The 21,597-nt window shown below is 40.5% G+C and overlaps 1 protein-coding gene across 1 annotated transcript in view; it reads left to right on the top strand.

The window, feature by feature from the left end:
• The first annotated feature begins 9,986 nt into the window (after window positions 1-9,986).
• LOC139547001 (inactive dipeptidyl peptidase 10-like) overlaps window positions 9,987-21,597 on the top strand; it is a 323,183-nt gene continuing 311,572 nt past the window's right edge. The window contains exon 1 of the mRNA XM_071356027.1: window positions 9,987-10,236. Within this exon, the coding sequence (XP_071212128.1) occupies window positions 10,165-10,236 (72 nt within the window). The 5' untranslated portion in view covers window positions 9,987-10,164. The remainder of the gene's footprint in view (window positions 10,237-21,597) is intronic.

Here is a 21,597-nt window from a genome sequence, read left to right as displayed (position 1 = left end):
TCGTTAGAAGAACTGGACCAAAGCGCAGCGTGATCTGGGCTCCACATCTTTTTATTACTAGGTGAAACTCACAGCAAAACAAAACAATAAATAGCAAAAATGAAATGTGAAGCTGCTATATTGCTCACAGGCAACTATACATAGTCAAGATCCCACAAAGCACAAAGGGGAAATGGCTGCCTAAATATGATCCCCAATCAGAGACAACGATAAACAGCTGCCTCTGATTGGGAACCATACCAGGCCCACATAGAAATATAAATACCTAGATGACCCACCCTAGTCACACCCCGACCTAACCAACATAGAGAATAAAAAGCTCTCTATGGTCGGGGCGTGACATCTTGTCCTTTTATTGCTTGTCTGCCTTTGATGGTCTTGATTCTGGTGGATCTGGTGGATGTATTGGTTGTTGATGTATATGTGACCCGTTTCAGGAAACTAGGCGTATGTCACAGGAGAGCCGTTTGAACGGCAACTTTCACTTTCTGGAGGACCGAGTTTTGAAATCAGTGGAATTCAAGTTTGATAGCTAAGGAGATGGAGAAAACACCTGTCTCCGGAGTATATCTTCAAACTAAGTGCAACCATGGCATCCGTCAGGAGACGCATCCATCCATGATGCATACGGGTAAAATAGTCTAGCTAGCTACATTTTCAGATATTACACATTTTAAAATTTGACAGAAAGTGGTTTCATTTGAAATTGAAGTGTACTGTTTGCTAGCTAACATTAGCTGGCTGGCTCGCTAGCTAACATTACGTGTATGATCTTATTATTAGTATCTCAGAGCCATTGGCTTTGCTAGTTAAAGCCTAATGTTAGCTAGCTAACATTGAAACTGGTTGGTTAGCTACCTGCAGATTCATGCAGGGTAGTAACGTCATGAGTTGTTATGTCTTAACAAAAGACGCCACTATGCAAGTATCCATTTCAATAGAATGTCACTTTAACTGTTGATAAACGTACTAGCTTGTAAATTTGCTCTGGCTATCTACTCCGATTTCAGACCATGGGTAAGACAGTCTCGCTAGCTACATTTTCAGATATTACACGTTTCTAATTTGGAAATAAAGTATTTTGATTTCAAGTTTAAGTGTACTGTTAGCTAGCTAATGTTAGCTGGCTCTTTAGCTAAAATTACCTGTATGATCTTATTATTCGTATCTCAGAGCAATTTGCTTGACTAGTTAAATTCTAATGTTAGCTAGCTAACATTGAACCTGGTTGGTTAGCTACATGCAGATTCATGCAGGGTAGTAACATTGTGAGTTGTGATTATGGTTAATTGTTTACCTAGCTAGCTAGCTACATATCTTAACAAAAGACTCTCGTCTGAGTGTACAAGAGCGCAGAATGTTTGATGAATTTACGAATGCTCAACACCCGTTGAATATGGCCGTTGTCAGTAAACGTCGGCAAAAAAGCGTAATTAAATTGTTGCCTGCAGCAGAGTTAGTCACCAACACTCTTGATAACATAAAAACAGCCTAACCGGTTCTGCTAGGGCGAGTAAAATGGTCAAAGTGGGGTGTTCGCTCATGTGTCTGGAAGTATCTAGCAAGCTAGCCAATGTTAGCCAGTTAGCTTGGGTGCTTGACTGCCGTTGTGAAGTCAGAACGTTCGGATTAACCCTACTCATTGGCCAGAGTGTCCAGTGTGCGCTCTGAACGCTGAGAGTACGAATGAACAATCTGACAGCACAGCTGCAGTCAACGCTCTGGATAATTTAACAGCCTAACCAGCTCTGCTAGGGCAAGTAATGTTCAGTGAGCTTTTCTCTAATTTGTGTCTGGAAGTAGCTAGCAAGTTAGCTTGGGTGCTTGACTGCTGTTGTTTGTACAGAACGGTCGGATTAACCCTTAAAGAGATGGGTGGGGCTAAAGCTTAAGAGGGTGTGAACAATGCTGAATGGTTGTAGACAAAGGGCTCTCTAGTGGTTGTACCAAAACATTCAAAGGACATTTTCTCAAAAGTGAGTTTACAAGTTTATCACATTTCAAAGCAAAATTACTTTCCCGTTGTTCCTCAACTGTAGTGTATGATATACCATTTTGTAGCTCTGAGTCTCTACTTTACTTTCTTTCCTTCATTGCACTTATGTGGCTTCAAGTCAAATAAGAATAAAATCGAGGTTTATTGGTCACATACAAAGATTTGCAGATGTTATAGCAGGTGCAGCAAAATGCTTGTGTTTCTAGCTCCAACAGTGCAGTAATACCTAGCAATACAAAACAATACACACATGATCCATAAAAGTCAAAAGATCAAATTAAGAAAGCACGGAATTTAAATACACTGAGAGTGTACAAAATATTAGGAACACCTGCTCTTCCCATGAGATAGACTGAACAGGTGAATCCAGGTGAATCCACTTGTTAAATCCACTTCAATCATTTTAGATGAAGGGGAGGTGCCAGGTTAAAGAAGGATTTTTATGCTTTGAGGCAGTTGAGACATAGATTGTGCATGTGTGCCATTCAGAGTGTGAACGGGCAAGACAACGAGGATATGGTAGTAGGTAACAGGCGTGCTGGTTTGAGTGTGTCAAGAACTGCAACACTGGCAAGTTTTTCACACTCAACAGTTTCCCGCGTGTATCATTAACATGCTTAAATGACTTACGTCGGCCACGGAGAACGGGAGCACACAGTCCACATGAGCAGCAGGGGCCTGCGTCGGTGGCTCAATGTTGTTTTCCTCGACGCGGGCGAAGAAGGGGTTTAGCTTGTCTGTGTTCGTGATGTGTCTGGCTTTCCCTTTATAATCCGTGATTTGTCTGGAGTCTTTGCCACATACGTCTCGTGTCTGAGCTGTTGAATTGCAACTCCACTTTGTCCCTGTACTGTTTTTGATTGCCTTACGGAGGTTATAGGTGGTCTGTTTGTACACGTTAATGTTCCCAGTCATGGTTAAACGCAGTGGTTCACACTTTCAGTTTTATGCGAACGCTGTCATCTGTCCACAATTTTTGATTTTGATAAGTTCTAATCTTCACAGTGGGAACAACATCCTCTATGTACTTCTTGATGAACACAGTCACCGAGTCAATGTACACGTCAGTACTATTCTCAGAGGCGACCCGGAACATTTTCCAGTCCATGTAACAGTATAACTTTAGTACGTCCCCTCGCCCCGACCTCGGGCGCGAACCAGGGACCTTCTGCACACATCAACAACAGTCACCCACGAAGCATCGTTACCCATCGCTCCACAAAAGCCGCGGCCCTTGCAGAGCAAGGGGAACCACTACTTCTAGGTTTCAGAGCAAGTGACGTAACCGACTGAAAGGCTGCTAGCTCGCACCACCGCTAACTAGCTAGCCATTTCACATCCATTACATCCGCATGATGAAAACAATCTTGAAGCACACAGTGGCAAGAAAAAGTTAATGAACCCTTTGAAATGACCTGGATTTCTGCATAAATTGGTCATCAAATGTGATCTGATAATTCATCTAAGTCACAGCAATAGACAAACATAGTGTGCTTAAACTAATAACACACATTATTGTATTTTTCTTGTCTATATTGAATACATAATTGAAACATTCACAGTGTAGGTTTGAAAAAGTATGTGAACCCCTAGGCTAATGACGTCTCCAAAAGCTAATTGGAGTCAGGAGTTAGCTAACTTGGAGTTCAATCAAAGAGATGAGATTGGAGATGTTGGTTAGAGCTAACTTGCCCTATAAAAAACAGTTTGTTCACAAGAAGCATTGCCCGATGTGAACCATGCCTCGAACAAAAGAGATCTCAGAAGAACTAAGATGAAGAATTGTTGACTTGCATAAAGCTGGAAAGGGTTACAAAAGTATCTCTAAAAGCCTTGATGTTCATCAGGAGTAGCCGTCCTGCAAAGATGACTGCAAGAGCACTGCGCAGAATGCTCAATGAGGTTAAGAAGAATCCTAAAGTGTCAGCTAAAGACTTACAGAAATCTCTGGAACATGCTAACATCTCTGTTGACGAGTCTATGATACATAAAACACTAAACAAGAATGGTGTTCATGGGAGGACACCATGGAAGAAGCCGCTGTCCCCCCAAAAATTATTGCTGCACGTCAGAAGTTTGCAATAATGCACCATAATGCACCAAAATATTCTGTGGACAGATTAAACTACAGTTGAGTTGTTTGGAAGGAACAGACAACACTATGTGTGGAGAAAAAAAGGCACAGCACACCAACATCAAAACCTCATCCCAACTGTAAAGTATGGTGGAGGCAGCATCATGGTTTGGGGCTGCTTTGCTGCCTCAGTGCCTGGACAGCTTGCTATCATCGACGGGAAAATTAATTCCTAAGTTTATCAAGACGTTTTTCAGGAGAATGTTAGGCTATCTGTCCACCAATTGAAACTCAACAGAAGTTGGGTGATGCAACAGGACAACGACCCGAAACACAGAAGTAAATCAACAACAGAATGGCTTTAACAGAAGAAAATAAGCCTTCTGAAGTGGCCCAGTCAGAGTCCTGACCTCAACCCGATTGAGATGCTGTGGCATGACCTCAAGAGAGCAGTTCACACCAGACATCCCAAGAATATTGCTGAACTGAAACAGTTTTGTAAAGACGAATGGTCCAAAATACCTCCTGACCGTTGTGCAGGTCTGATCCACAACTACAGAAAACATTTGGTTGAGGTTATTACTGCCAAAGGAGGGTCAACCAGTTATTAAATCCAAGGGTTCACATACTTTTTCCAACCTGCACTGTGAATGTTTACACAGTCTGTTCAATAAAGACATGAACACGTATAATTGTTTGTGTGTTTAGTTTAAACAGACTGTGTTTTATCTATTGTTGTGAATTAGATGAAGATCAGATCAAAATGTATGACCAAATTATGCAGAAATCCAGGTATTTCCAAAGGGTTCACATACTTTTTCTTGCCACTGTAGATTTCGATTGTTCAGACCAGTTACTGCCTATAGGTGGGGACAAGGAATGATCTGAAAAAATAACCTAAAAGATTTTTCAGAGTGCCTTGTCGACTTCGTTATTCAAGTGACACAGCTAAATAAGCCCCTGCCCCTTGTGTGTTCTCTGATAAGTCTTTTTTTAATGAATTCCCCTAAAATACAATTAGTATGCTCCAAGCCCTTAGGCAAGTCTGCAGTTGGACAAGTCAACAATTCAAACAAAGCTAATGAGTTGCCGGGGTGGTTGACAAATGTGCAGATATGCTATGAAAGTGAATACGGCAAATATTAACAATCATATTAAATGTGGCTGAATTCACAGGAATATAGCTGTAATTCGCCCTATCCTTTCTGCGCGAAGTGTGTAAACTGGCAGCTAAAATGTTACGAAACTATATCACTACATTGTCTCTACATCGTTATTAAAATTGTCAATGATGAATGTTTCGGTTGGTAAGAATTAGCATTATAGCTAAAAGCTAACGAGTCAACGTTGGCATGTTTGTTTAATGTAGAAAAAGAGGAATGGCGGAGGACTATTAATGCATCTCAACTTTGCTTTCTATGTTCACTACTATACTTATGAACATTACCGTATACATATATATGCTCTCATCTTTGTTCTTTATTGCCTGGATAAATTCAAAGACAAACTGAGGTGGATTCATGTTATGTTATGACTGGCTTTTTTCCTGACGAACCCTCGCTTTGAAAAGTGGAAAAATAGAGAGAGTAGAGAGACCAGGGTTAGATTTGCATACTTTTAGCCTTGGGCAGTTAAGCAGGCACATTTTCAGGTGAACATATACAGGTGAAGTCGGAAGTTTACATACACCTTAGCCAAATACATTTCAACTCAGTTTTTCACAATTCCTGACATTTAATCCTAGTAAAAATTCCCTGTTTTAGGTCAGTTAGGATGCCCTCTTTATTTTAAGAATGTGAAATGTCAGAATAATAGTAGAGAGAATGATTTATTTCAGCTTGTATTTCTTTCATCACATTCCCAGTGGGTCAGAAGTTTACATACACTCAATTAGTATTTGGTAGCATTGCCTTTAAATTGTTTAACTTGGGTCAAACGTTTGGGTAGCCTTCCACAAGCTTCCCACAATAAGTTGGGTGAATTTTGGCCCAGTCCTCCTGACAAAGCTGGTGTAACTGAGTCAGGTTTGTAGGCCTCCTTGCTCGCACACACTTTTTCAGTTCTGCACACAATTTTTCTATGGGATTGAAGTCAGGGCTTTGTGATGGCCACTCCAAAACCTTGACTTTGTTGTCCTTAAGCCATTTTGACACAACTTTGGAAGTAATTTGGGGTCATTGTCCATTTGGAAGACCCATTTGCGACCAAGTTTTAACTTCCTGAGTGATGTCTTGAGATGTTGCTTCAATATATCCACAACATTTTACTTTCCTCATGATGCCATCTATTTTGTGAAGTGCACCAGTCTCTCTGGCAGCAAAGCACCCCACAACATGATGCTGCCACCCCCGTGCTTCACGGTAGGGATGGTGTTCTTCGGCTTGCAAACCTCCCCCTTTTTCCTCCAAACATAACGATGGTCATTACGGCCAAACTGTTCTATTTTTGTATGATCAGGCCAGAGGACATTTTTCCCAAAAATACGATCTTTGTCCCCATGTGCAGTTGCAAACCATAGTCTGGCTTTTTTATGGCGGTTTTGGAGCAGTGGCTTCTTCCTTGCTGAGTGGCCTTAGGACTCATTTTACTGTGGATATAGATACTTTTGTACCTGTTTTCTCCAGCATCTTCACAAGGTCCTATGCTGTTGTTCTGCGATTGATTTGCACTTTTTGCACCAAAGTACGTTCATTTCTAGGAGATAGAATGCATCTCCTTCCTGAGCGGTATGACGGCTGCCTGGTCCCATGGTGTTTATACTTGTGTACTATTGTTTGTACAGATGAATGTGGTACCTTCAGGCGTTTGAAAATTGCTCCCAAGGATCCCAATTGTGAAGGTCTACAATTTTTTTAATGAGGTCTTGGCTGATTTCTTTTGATTTTCCCATGATGTCAAGCAAGGAGGCACTGAGTTTGAAGGTAGGCCTTGAAATACATCCACAGGTACACCTCCAATTGACTCAAATGATGTCAATTAGCCCATCAAAAGCTTCTAAAGCCATTACATAATTTTCTGGAATATTCCAAGCTGTTTAAAGGCACAGTCAACTTAGTGTATGTAAACTTCTGACCCACTGGAATTGTGATACAGTGTATTATAAGTGAAATAATCTGTCTGTAAACAATTGCTGGAAAAATTATTCATATACTGCACAACCCAGCTCTGGCCAATAGTGACATTGGAGCATTATGGTCCTGTACCACAAGCCCTTGAAACCGTTGCTATTGAATGATGCACTCGTGGTTCCAAGGACATCTGAATACTCAAGAGTCCACATATACCAGACATAGCTATACTAAACAATGGGAGAATCTAAACTGTCTGTAGATATTTTTTTTTTTATCTTCACAAGATTAGGTACCCTGGCCTTCACTTGAGAAGTTTGCTGACGATGCATACAATAGCTGGAAGAGATGTTCCAAGATGCTATCATAATATGGAATATAGATATGCATGCAGACCTACAGATCGTACATTTGTTTTTCAGGGGCACTTAAAATTCCGGATTGCAGTGACATGATTGCAATGCCCTAAAGATGTTATAATCTTGCACGTAATGGGATGTCTTGGTTGACTGAGCAACGTATTACAAACTTTCTTAGCTCAAAGTTTACTTTGATATGTTTGTATGCTAGCACAGTTCATTTGCATAGCATTAGCTACATAATATGATGTTTCTTCCTCACTTCCTTGTGTATGTTCAGAGTCTGCTCATCGCATGCTTCTCGAGTCTATCTATATGGAGTGGGGAGGAAGAGACAGGCACTCTTGGGTGATTCGTTCAATCTTTTGGTGTCATCCAACTATGCCCGCAGGTACAGCTAATCTATTAGCCTCCTGTCCACCGTTTGTAGAGTGTTAAGCGCTCCGCACACAATGGCGCTTTGTAGTCACCGAACAAAACCTGGGACTCATTGAAAGAACCCATCAGAGGGCCATACATGCTCAGCCATGCGAATCGCCTGCAGCTCTCTCCCCATAGCCCGTTCAAGAAGTAAAAATATTTCTTATTGAAGAGAGAAAAAAAACACAAGTAAACAACGAACATATTTAATTTTGATTTGAATTAGCTATAGACTGGGAAAACATCTTAAGGTAGGCTATATATGCACACCGATGTAATCTCCCTCACGCACCCAGGCACAACCACTCACTCACACAGACACTGAAACACGCACACTCATTCAAACCTCTCATACCATTTCAGCTTGTAGCTAAGATGAAATGTAGGGGAAACCGGAAACAGTTGATTTAGTAACACTTCTCATGGTGTCATCCCAGCACCTCTGTCCAATACATACAGTCAAAGAAATTTGTATTCCAACACACATCTGTGCATACTAAATAATTACCACATAATCTGTAGCTAAATGCTAGTGTCTCATTTACACCTGCATGTACATGTCACAGTGTGCTTAACACCACGCAAAGCAATCTCTGAATATCATTAACAGATTTATACCTGCTAGTACAGTATGTCATTGACTCTTTGCTATGTAGTAAGGCCTATATCTCTAGGCGTAAATGTCGCTCATTTGAAATGCATGTGTGTAGTTATTTCATTCCAGCACACTGCGTATCAGCATATTGAATAAAATTGAAACATGTTTTACTGAGATACGAAGTATGTTTTTAGTATACTAAAAAAAAAAACACGAGTGGTGGGTACATTGCATTTCAGATGTATTATGGACATTGATATGCAATCCTCATATGCAAAACGCAATTCAAGATGCCATGGAGAGGCATGGGTGTAACACGCCTTTTGATGAGCCCGCTGATAACCGTACACGGTGAGAGAACAGATGCACCGCAACTGTTCAGTTAACACTTTGGATACAGAGGGACACTGGAGGGAGCCCAAAGGTATTTGCTGGAGTGCAAGCATGGGACAAGGGAGACAGAGGAGAAGAGGGAGATGAGAGGGGGGAAGGAAAACAGAGGAAAGGGACAATAGATCCAAAGAACAGAGACAGAGAGAGAAAGAGAGAAAGAGAGAGAGAAGAGGAGACAAGAGAGGAAAGGAAAGGAAATTTCGAAATGGAGAAAAAAAGGACAATAGATGAAAGAGAAAGGAAAAGCACTCTGACACACACACACACACACGGGTGGTGAGTCTGAGGCTCTGTGACATGGGTGGCTTGTAGAACAGTAATTCATCAGGTTCTGAAGGCCACTGCAGACACATTTACTCAGTGTCATGAAAAAAAACATGTTTCTGCCCAAGCCTGTAAACTATTCCCATATCCCTAGCCTTCCCTCTCTCCATAAAATGTGCTGTTGGCAGTGGTGAAAGTAATGTGTGCCACAAACCATGAAGTAAATATATTTTGCTCATAAATAAATGTGATTCTGTAATCCATTTAGAAAAACTTAGCTATAGTGCACCTAGACAAGTGTATTATAGCGACCTTAACCCAACGCCTAGCAACCTCGTCAAGAGGTTCAGACCTCATGCCTTAATGAAGTTAAGGTGTTGGCTTGACAGTTGCTGGACCGGGATTCAAATATATTTTTATGCTGTAAAAACGGATCATGTTGATAACATCGAATGCACATTACCTTTAATGGTGTTGATGAGTAGCATCATTTGGTAGCTCTACTTCCATTTAAAATACGAACATGTATGATTATTTATGACTTCATTGTAATGCGATAGAGTATTATTAATAACCTGGTTATATTGTATCAATGGTTGTTGTTTTCACAAACTTTTCTGTATATTTCAGTTGGAACTTCACAATGATTGTGAGTAAATTGATGACAAATGAATATAGTGCTGGCAATCACACATGTCCGGTCGAGTTCATATTTCCCCAAGCCTGTTTTGGTTTGTGGTGTAGTGGATCAAACCACAGACAGCGTTGCAAATACCAATTCAGATAGCCTATGCGCCGGCGCTGCACCCATCGAGGATTAGCCAGTTGCGCGCATCATACACGACAAAAGAGTCAGTCGCCGAATACCCGGAGTCCACATATGCAACAGGGAGTTGCTGGATAGACGGTCACTGCTTTATATTTTGCTTTGGTCGGTGTTTGCCAGGTGTTTTACATTTTTGGGGGATAGGAACGGCTCGTGGGTTTCCAAGATGAACCAAACTGCCGGCGTTTCGCACCAAGTGAAATGCCAGTCTTCTGTGTCTTCGAAGGCTATGGCCAAGGTAAGAACTTTATATCTACAAGGACAGGCATACGTGAAATTAGTTTGAAACATAATTGTTGCCGTATTAAGCTTGCGTTATTATGCTTGGGTTATTACGCAAAATAGCAAAAAGTTCCATGCGATCACCTCTATGAGCAAATGTAACTTTGTGGTGCTGGAAAGCTTTGCGAAAAGAGACCAGAACTCTTTGGCCTTGCTTAAATTATCGATCATGTTGACGTGTGGCCATTAACTTGACCTAATACTCTGTTTGGTGGCTGTTGTTGGTTTTAGATGTGGTTGGGTTTGAGAAATGTTGCAGTACTACCACACAGATTAGGCTATATATTGAAGATTAATTTGACCTTATAGCAGTGTGTTGGATACTGTTCAGCATGTTACGCAAAATGTTGAAGCCAAATGCAAATATTTTGTAGGATAAAGAGCATTGTAGTAACACACAATGCTGCAGTACAGCAATTTCAAATTCAGATCACGTCGAGAGCAGAAGAGGGGAAATGTGCTACCAATATATTCCTTTGAAAAGTGCATATCGATTCTACCCACCACCCATTCACTTTAATGTTAATACAAAATATGATCACAAGCCGCGTTAATTTAGTTAATCCATCATACCCATAGGCTATTAGTAAATTGCCATTTAAAGCTGGACAGATTGCCATAATTAGGCTACGTTTCTTTGGTTTGTGTATATGATGTCTCTAGGGAATTTGGGCCAGATGGACCTGTTAATTTAAGAGTAACTCAATCAATGTTCACCAAGACCGTGCTCTGCGTCTTTTGGCAACTATTTGAGTAGTTCTCTGTCTCTCTCATGAGAATTAAAGTAAAGCAGAATAAATAGGTATATTCTTTACTGGTTTAATTGTGCATTATTTCTCTCTAGACTACCAGGGAAATTACACATTTGGGTCATATTTTGTTGGAGGAAACATGATTGATATTTCCCTTAAAATGCATGTATACATATTTTGGGAATGACATACAGTACAAAATATAGATGTGCATGTTGTTGTCTGCCATATTTTGGTGGATACATTACTCACTGACAGCCTGTCTCACCACATACTTTGTTCACTGTAGAATGTGTTTGAAAGCTGAAACCCAATTTTTTCCAGACATGATAAATGGCTTGTCTTAGGCTGTCAAATGTAAACAGGCTGCATCATGAAGACTTTGATTTCTTAGACATAGGATTACACATCTTGGGTCTTATATGCATACATTTTAGTCCATATAGATATGAGAGGGATTTCAAGCTAATCAAAATTGGTTGCACGTCGCATGCTTCTTGTTGGTATTGTAGATTTTAGCCCTGATTACAGCGACACAACCTCTGCCGCCACCAACAGTACTATTACCCTGTAATGGCACAGGCCTGCCTACATAAGTCTTAGTCTTTTGCCATATACAATACCACATTAGCCACTCTCCATATAAACTGGATGCTTTTCTAAGGGTTAACAGTGATTCTGAATGTCACTGACTCACGACTTGGCAAGTAAAGCTGGGTATAGGCTCCATCAGCGGCTTCATACTAAAACATCTGTCCATTGGCAGACTTCTAAATGTACTCAGGGGATAGTTTAAATGATGCAAGATTCACATCAACATTCAAACATATTACATACAATTAAGGTGGTATTGGAAATTGGTGTGAGTGAGAGAGAGCAGTTTGGCATGTGTCTATGTGTTGGTGGAAAGCACGTGGTGCTGAAATAGTTTGCGCCTCGCAGAGGCTAAGCAGCGCTTGAGGACAGTGGCAGGGTGCTGAAATGGGACGGAGCACTACGCTGACTGACTCATCTGACTCATCCCTATTTCATGTGAGGAAAGCTCAGATGCAACCTGAATGGGAGTGAGACACTCCAAGACAAACGGATCTCCACTGGACCTTGATGTATTGAAACGAGTATTGACGTAGTCAAAGATGGGCTACTTACTTTCAGAAAACCATGTTCCATATAACCCAGCACAAATTGTGCTGGGTTAAAATTGAGGGCACAACAGTATTTCAAACCACAGGTAAAATACAGTGCCTTCGGAAAGTATTCAGACCCCATTCACTGTTTCCACATTTGGTTACAGCCTTATTCTAAAATCGATGTAAAAAAAATTCCCCTCATCAATCTAAACACAATACCCCACAATGACAAAGAAAAAACTGTTTTTTAGATTTTTTTTCTAATTTACTAAAAATAAAAACCAGAAATATTACATTTACATAAGTATTCAGACCCTTTACTAAGTACTTTGTTGAAGCACCTTTGGCAGCAATTACAGCCTCAAGTCTTCTTGGGTATGACACTACAAGCATGGCACACCTGTATTTGGGGAGTTTCTCACATTTTTCTCTGCAGATCCTCTCAAGCTCTGTCAGGTTGGATGGAGAACGTGGCTGCACAGCTATTTTCAGGTCTCTCTAGAGATGTTCGATCGGGTTCAAGTCCGGACTCTGACTGGGCCACTCAAGGCCATTCAATTACTTGTCCCGAAGCCACTCCTGCGTTGTCATGGCTGTGTGCTTAGGGTTGTTGTCCTGTTGGAAGTTGAACCTTCACCCCAGTCTGAGGTCCTGAGCGCTTTGGAGCAGGTTTTCTTCAAGGATCTCTCTGTCCTTTGTGCCGTTCATCTATACCTCGATCCTGACTAGTCTCCCAGTCCCTGCCACTAAAAAAACACCCCACAGAATGATGCTGCCACCAACATGCTTCACCGTAGGGATGGTGCCAGGTTTCCTCCAGACATGACACTTGGAATTCAGCCCAAAGAGTTCAATCTTGGTTTCATCAGACCAGAGAATCTTGTTTCTCATGGTCAGAGTCTTTAGGTGCCTTTTGGCAACTCCAAGCTGGCTGTCATGTGCCTTTTACGTAGGAGTTGCTTTCGTCTGGCCACTCTACCATAAAGGCATGATTGGTGGAGTGCTTCAGAGATGGTTGTCCTTCTGGAAGGTTCTCCCATCTCCACAGAGGAACTCTGTATCTCTGTCAGTGTGACCACTGGGTTCTTGGTCACCTCCATGACCAAGGATATTCTTCCCTGATTGCTCAATTTGGCCGGCCGGCCAGCTCTAGGAAGAGTCTTGGTGGTTCAAACTTTTTCCATTTAAGAATGATGGAGGCCACTGTATTCTTAGGGAACTTCAAATGGTTCAGACATGTTTTGGTACCCTTCCCCAGATCTGTGCCTTGACACAATTCTGTCTCGACCTCATGGCTTGGTTTTTTTCTCTGACATGCACTGTCAACTGTGGGACCTTATATAGACAGGTGTGTGCCTTTCCAAATCATGTCCAATCAATTTCTAAAAACCTGTTTTCGCTTTGTCATTATGGGGTATTGTGTGTACATTGCTGAGGATAAAAAAAAATAAAAAAAAATAGAATAAGGCTGTAATGTTTGCAAAATCTGGAAAAAGTCAGGGGGTCTGAATGCTTTCCGAAGGCACTGTAGCAGCAACTATCTCTTCATCTCACGCAAACATGTCCTGGATCGTACATTAGATCCAATTTACCATTCTGTAACACACAGTTGGATTAACTGTTAGGCCACCTCCGTTTCATACTAAAGATAATCTCCCTTCCAGTGCCTGATCTCCCCCCTACCAGTGTTTTGGATCTTAACCACCCTCTTTGATCCTCTAAAACACTCCCATGTCTTCTTCACTTCCTCTTTATACACACAATCCAATTAAGAAGAGGCAGCAGATTTTTTTGTGGGCTTTCACTCTCCGAGGCTCCTGCTGGGTTTACGAGACCAGCAAAGTCTGCGAGCAGCTGCGGCTCACGCCATTCGGTCCTTAAAAGTGACAGGTCCATCCAAGCACAGATAGGGCAATAAACTGAACACGGCCCCATCAGAAAGCAGGAAGCCAAGGCTACAGTGACTGTAGTCATCTGGGATACCACAACCGTATTACTGATGAGGTGATACGAGCACAAGAACGTTGTCCAATAGCAGGACTGGCTGTCATATAGGCGTAGGGTACTATTATGGTTTTACATCTCCTTCTCTCCTTCTCACTAAAGGGTGTCTTATCTGTCTTATTAGCAGTGTATGAAGTTGTAGTTTAAACAGTTAGAGGAACTGCTTGCATGCTTATCGGCTCTTTATGTGTGAGTGTGATTGTATCAGACCTTCTGGATTTCTGTTACCTTGCATGCTATATAGGACTGAAGACTGTTTTGGGCTGATTTTCCTTTAAGATCCAGACAAATAAGGCCATTCATAAGTAGTTGAAATTTGGGTGAGTTAAGAGGATTGCACTCACAGCCACTTACAAACTGAGAAACGTTCAGAAAGCAATCACAACTCTCATGTACTGTACACAATTCACTTGCAAAGTTCAATAACCCAAACCTCAGCTATTTACTGTTTGAGAAAAAAGCCATTTTGAGTTTGAGAGAGCATTTAGGAAAAGTAATTGCATATCGGAAAACCAATATTTATAGATGGTTAATTGAGTTTACACAGTGGGGGAAGTTCATTAAATTAGTAATCAAGCTCATTAAATAATTATAAATGACGGCACATATTTATTAGCCATTTTAACAAGCACAGCGAGAGAGAAAAATATGCCACGCTCGTATTTCTGTAGTAGATTTGATGTGAACTTCATTGTACCGTGTGGATATATATTGCATATCATCACATTAAACCATCAGATAGGACTATCACATCATCTTCATGTTTTTGGCGTAGTATGGGAATGATGCTGACGTGTGATGATGTGAAGTTGTACTGAAGGCTGGATGATGAAAGGTCACTGTGAGGGGAAGTAGGGGTTAATGGATCCTATAATGGAGGAGTGATGGAGGCCAGTAACTCTGAATAATGGGCTGATAGGATTGTGTAGGACTGAGGGTTGTGATGGGGGAAAAAAGATAGGGCAGACTGGAGGGATGTGATGAACTAGGAATGATGAGTGAAGATGAATCAACTGTAGTGACCCAGTGGGCAAAACTGGTTGCACTGATGTAGTTATGATGTGTTTTATGACGTCATGGTCAGGTTGTGTACTGGTTGTAAAAGGATGTTTTGTTAACTTGTTTTTAGCAACCAGAAACAATGTCTTAATCTGGTTTTAATCTGATTATCTAACCAGATAACCAAAATATGCTGTCTTAATAAAAGATGTCTTTACCCGGTTACAACTAGAAAAATACGTAATTAAGACGTCATGGGACAACATTTTACTGGAGATGGTAATGATGGTAGTAATATGGTAGTGTTTGGTAGCATTGTTCCGTAAAAGTATTATTTTGGTAGTATTCTTCTGTGACATTGGCATATTTCAAAGATAAAATCCATGAAACATGGATGAACATCCCGTTCGGACACTTTTAAAAAGTCCAAGTATATACAGTACACTTGCCTATATAACATCTGCTTTTTCTCTAACCCACATGAGACACCCAGAGCACCTTGGATCTTGAATATCAGAGCCATCTTTCAATATACCAACTACCTTCATCTCTGCAGCTAGCTTTACTCCCCTGGTCCCGAACAACACCAATGGTGGGTTATTGAACCTCTGAGGCACTCCCTATGCATTCTCTCCCCTTGCTAAGATCTATCAAATAAATTGTCTCGGAAAAACTCCCAGCAACTGACGTGTTGCAGGCTGCCTGCTCGACAGCCATCCTCAGCATCTGATCGATTGCTCGAATTTGTCTCAAAAGAATAATTGCATCACCTCTCCAGTCTGTGACTCTATAATTTATAGTCGGCATGCCAACTGATCTCAATATATTCTCTCCCCGCAGTGCATCTCTCATTATTTCTCATTCCCTCTATTCACTGAGGAATGGGTGACAAATGGGTCGCTAATTTGTTTTTTTGTTGAGACACGTCTTGTCGTACATTTGCATATCAGTGCCTATTCCCAAGAAGTGGCTTATTTGTCCCTATGTCAAAGATTACGCCTAAACCAATACTTGTTTAGAAAAAAAACACACATCAGGATGTAAAATACCATTTGTCAAACTACTGTCTGACCGGTAGTGATCATTCTTTGGTTCTCTTGAGTTCTCACAACAGGTACTAATGACTTGAACCCTGAGGCTTCCTAAGGCGTCCTATTCTTTAGATTCCTGAAGTATATTATAGCCTCGGAACAGAACTGACCATCCCTTAGGTGCAACTGTTTTTTCGAGCCTGCGGCAAAGTGGACTGATGTGAATATGTTATGAGCTGGTAATGGGGGCCATTGGGGGCCATTGGGGGCTGTGTTGGGGTGTGATTAAAAGTTCTTTATGAAATGCCAAAGCTTTGGACAGTTGACCTGAGAGGTCTCTATACCATTAGTTCTTATAATATGACACATATGAAGTTTAAAAGAGGGCACGAAAGATACAATTTTTTAGTAATATTAGACTTTACTTCGTAATACCTCCTCTTTACAAGCTTTTTACTTCAGTGTTCTTAGTTTTTACCTCGGTAAGTTGTAATAGATCTGGTACTTGTGTAATCTACTTGAAGCTTAACTGGGCCATCTTTGAAGATCTTTTTATACTCCCGACACTTTAGATCCCTTTTGAAAGAACTTGTTATGGTGTCTTTGGAGATTGTCAACCACGATACGGTGACATCTCTTGCCATGCATTTAGACTGTATAAGACGTCGAGTAAAACGTCTCAACGCATTAGCTGGCTTTCGTTTTGAATTGAGTGATCCATCATGAGGTTGTCTGAAAACAAGATTTAAAGTTTGACATAACTTGTAATAACAGTTTATGGCAACTTATGTCCTCAGACCCTAACTCTTTGGTGAAGCATGAAGGTGTCTGCGCAGAGAGCAGTGATTTTACATAAATGGGCATAATGTCAGCAAATTATGTCATGTTAATGAGAACCTTATGGAGACATCGTGACAAGACATTCAAATCCATACCTGGGTCAAAATAGCATTCATTTCATTTCAACATCTTGAAATAGTTGGCCGGATAGGTGAAGTTGGCACTTTCAGGACCATTGAGCCTGGCAAGCTTAACCAAGCACAACTAAAAGTTTTTGAAAGGAAACAAAGACAGTACAATGTCAAGCCAGGTCTTGTGACCTCTTTTTTTAGAATTGTTTTAACAGAAATTCACACTTTCCAGAACATTTCTTGTGGCAGCTCATCAGTACTTTCTGATGTTGCCAATCCAGTTTGTGACTCTGAGACAATGGAAATCTATTGATAATGAAACCATGTATATTCCCCTTACCTTTACTCGGGCTCCTTTACTACATATTTCAATTGTGCAGCTTTTCTCAGTCATACTTTTCAATTAACTCAGACTTCCACTTTCTTAAATGACTACCCCATCTCTGTACCCCACACATATAATTATCTGTAAGGGCTCTCAGTCGAGCATTGAATTTCAAGCACAGATTCAACTACGGACTAGGGAGGTTTTCCAATGGTTCGCAAAGAAGGGCACCTATTGGTAAATGGGTAAAAAGCATGGTGCAGTCATTAACAGTGGTGGGAAAAGTACTCAATTGTCATACTTCAATAAAAGTTAAGATACCTTAATAGAAAACGACTCAAGTAAAAGTGAAAGTAAAACACCTCGTAAAAGTAAAAAAATATTTGTTTTTCACTATACTTAAGTATCAAAGTAAATGGAATTGCTAAAATGTACTTAAATATCAAAAGTAAAAGTATAAACCATTTCAAATTGCTTATATTAAGCAAACCAGATGGCACAATTTGTTACATTTTCTATTTATTGGCGGATAGCCAGGGGCACACTCCAACACTCAGACATCATTTAGAAATGAAGCATTTGTGTTTAGTGAGTCCGCCGGATCAGAGGCAGTAGCAATGACCAGGGATGTTCTCTTGATAAGTGTATGAATTGGACCATTTTCCTGTCAATATGTATGTAAAATGTAAAATGTATGGAGTAAAAAGTACATTTTTTTTCTTTAGGAATGTAGTGAAGTAAAAGTAAAAGTTGGCAAAAATATAAATACTAAACTACAGATACCCCCAAAAATGACTTAAGTAGTACTTTGAAGTATTTTCACTAAAGTACTTTACACCACTGGTTATTAATTTCACTTTGGATGGTGTATCAATACACCCAGTCACTACAACGATAAAGTCGCCGGTCCTAACTCAGTTGCCGGAGAGGAAGGAAACCACTCAAGGATTTCACCATGAGGCCAATGGTGATTTTAAAACAGTTACAGAGTTGAATGGCTGTGATAGGAGAACTGAGGACGAATCAACAACATTGTAGCTACTCCACAAAACTAACTTAAATTACTGAGTGAAAAGAAGGAAGCCTGTACAGAATAAAAATATCCCATAACATGCATCCTGTTTGCAATAAGGCACTTAAGTAATACTGCAAAAAATGTGGCAAATAAATTAAACTTTTTGTCCTGAATACAAAGCGTTATGTTTGTAACAACACAACACATCACTGAGTACCACTCTTCATATTTTCAAGCATGGTGGTGGCTGCATCATGTTATGGGTATGCTTGTCATTGTCAAAGACTATGGAGTTTTTTTTTATAAAAAGAAACAGAATAGAGCTAAGCACAGGCAAAATCCTAAAGGAAAATATTGTTCAGTCTTCTGCATCAGACACTGGGAGACAAATTCACATTTCAGCAGAACAATTACCTTAAACACAAGACCAAATATACAATGGCGTGGCTTACCAAGACGGCATTGAATGTTCCTGGGTGGCCTAGTTACAGTTTTGACTGAAACCGGCATTAGAATATATGGCAATAATTGAAAATGGCTATATAGCAATGATTAACAACCAACTTGACAGAGCTTGAAGAATTTCTTAAAGGATAATGGACACAAAATGTGACCGACCGGCTCGATTTGGTCTTATGTAGCAAAATTTGAAAATGTGTTTTTTACATTGGATAAAAGTAGAGACTCAGAGGTAGAAAATTGTATATCATACATTACAGTTGAGGAACAATGAGAAAGTAATTCTGTTTTGAAAGTTAATAAACTTGTATCCTCAATTTTGAGAAAATGACCCTTGAATGTTTTGGTAAACCTACTGGAGAGCTCTTCTTTGTCTACACCCATTCAGCATCGTTCACACCCTCTTATGCCCTCTTATGCCTTACCCCCACCCATCTCTTTAAGGATTCACATGTGAGGCCATGTACTAAACAACCAAAGATTTAAGACTAGTTTATACTACGGTCTGGTTTATACTACGAATGTGTTTGTAAATTCAATCTAGAGTGCCAGAGTGTGCTCAGAGTGCGCTCTGGGCATTCGTAAACTCAGAGTGTTGTCAGATTGTCAGTTGGTAAATTCAGCGCCTTTTGCTCTCGGAGCATTCAGAACGCACACTGGACTCTCTGGCCAAGGAGTAGGGTTGGTCCGAGTGTTCTGACCTCACAACAGCAGTCAAGCACCCAAGCTAACTGGCTAACATTGGCTAGCTTGCTAGCTACTTCCAGACGCAAATGAGAGAACAGCTCACTATGACCATTTTACTTGCCCTAGCTGAGCTGGTTAGGCTGTGTTTTCTGTTATTCAGAGCATTGGTGACTGTAACTATGCTGCTGGCAATAATTTAACTACGAATTTACCAGCTATGTCTATCGACAGTTGTCACAGGGACATCATGAACATTCTATTGAAATGGTTAGTGGAGTCTTTTCGCACCAAAGTATGTTCATCTCTAGGAGACAGAACGCGTCTCCTTCCTGAGCGGTATGATGGCTGCGTGGTCCCATGGGGTTTATACTTGCGTACTATTGTTTGTACAGTTGAACGTGGTACCTTCAGGCATTTGGAAATTACTCCCAAGCATGGACCAGACTTGTGGAGGTCTACAATTATTTTTCTTAGGTCTTGGCTGATTTCTTTTGATTTTCCCATGATGTCAAGCAAAGAGGCACTGAGTTGGAAGGTAGGCCTTGAAATACATCCACAGGTACACCTCCAATTCACGCAAATTATATAATTAGCCTATCGGAAGCTTCTAAAACCATTACATAATTTTCTGGAATTTTCCAAGCTGTTTAAAGGCTCAGTCAACTTAGTGTATGTAAACTTCTGACCCACTGGAATTGTGATACAGTGAATTAATTATAAGTTAAATAATCTGTCTGTAAACAATTGTTGGAAAAATTACTTATGTCCTGCACAAAGTAGATGTCCTAACCAACTTGCCAAAACCATAGTTTGTTAACAAAAAATGTGTGGAGTGGTTGAAAAACGAGTTTTAATGACTTTAATAAACTTCCAACTTCAACTGTATATTAGTGTTTTATTTTCGCTAAAAACCTTTTTTTATATATTTTACTTCCACTTTGACATGAGTTTTTTTGTGTGAATCATTGACAAAAAAATGTAAATTAAATCTATTTTAATCCCACTTTATAACATTATAAAATTTGGAAAAAGTCAAGGGGTGTGAATACTTTCTGGAGACTCTGTAACTGCATGAAAATATTCAGGAGAACAGCCAGTAAACTGCTCTTCTAAAGCTATGCTTATTCTGCTCACGGTATCACACAATGGAGTGCTGCAGAAAGATGAGATGAAGACCACACAAAGAAAATGTGGACTTTCTCAATAGTAAAGATTTATGTGTTGAATTTTTGATAGAGGACACATTAGCAGAGACCGCAAAAGACGACTGACATGTTAAATGTGTCTGCGAAAGCTCCCCAGTTTGCTGCACATAAAGACGGATGACTGGAGTTATCCCAGAGAGGTGAAATCTGCTGGAGACATCAGAAGAAACAGTAAGCAGTGCTTTATGTCAACATGTGGCCACACTGGGACCGGTAACAAAGATTGTACTCTTGCCATCGTGCCTGTCCAAATCAAACATGCTTGCTCAGGTAGCTCTGCAACCTGTATTGAGAAGCTGATGATAGAGTTGCTTGCATCTGGAGGATAAGAAGACAGAGATTCTTCTAAGAACAATGGGACAGGAGAAATGTTTGAGCAAATTCAAGGGCCTAGAATTGTATATTCTTACAGCTGCCAGAGGTCTACACTCAGAGACAGATTCCTGTCACCAAAGAAAACCTAATCTCACAGAATAACATCAAGGAATGGCTTCATCTCAATTAAGTGAAGTTGGCCAGTATTGATGCAGATGTTGGACTGCTTGTTGAAGTCAACGCCCCAAAGGCACTGGAACAGTGGACAATCATTAACAGTCAAGGTAAGGGTCCATATGCGGTACAGACTCGCCTTGGATGGGTTGTCAATGGTCCACTCAACAGCAGCGCCAGCGTAGATGAACATGGAAGACAGTGCATGACATCAAATTGTCTCTCTACTGCAAACATTGAAGCACTCCTTGTCAAGCAATTACAATCAAGATTTCCCAGAACAGCGTCACAATGACCAACAGTTCCTAAA

This window comes from Salvelinus alpinus, chromosome 20 (assembly GCF_045679555.1).
Source record: "Salvelinus alpinus chromosome 20, SLU_Salpinus.1, whole genome shotgun sequence".
Taxonomy (NCBI): Eukaryota; Metazoa; Chordata; class Actinopteri; order Salmoniformes; family Salmonidae; genus Salvelinus; species Salvelinus alpinus.
Note: the sequence above shows the minus strand (reverse complement) of the source record. Positions and strands in the feature narration are given on the sequence as shown.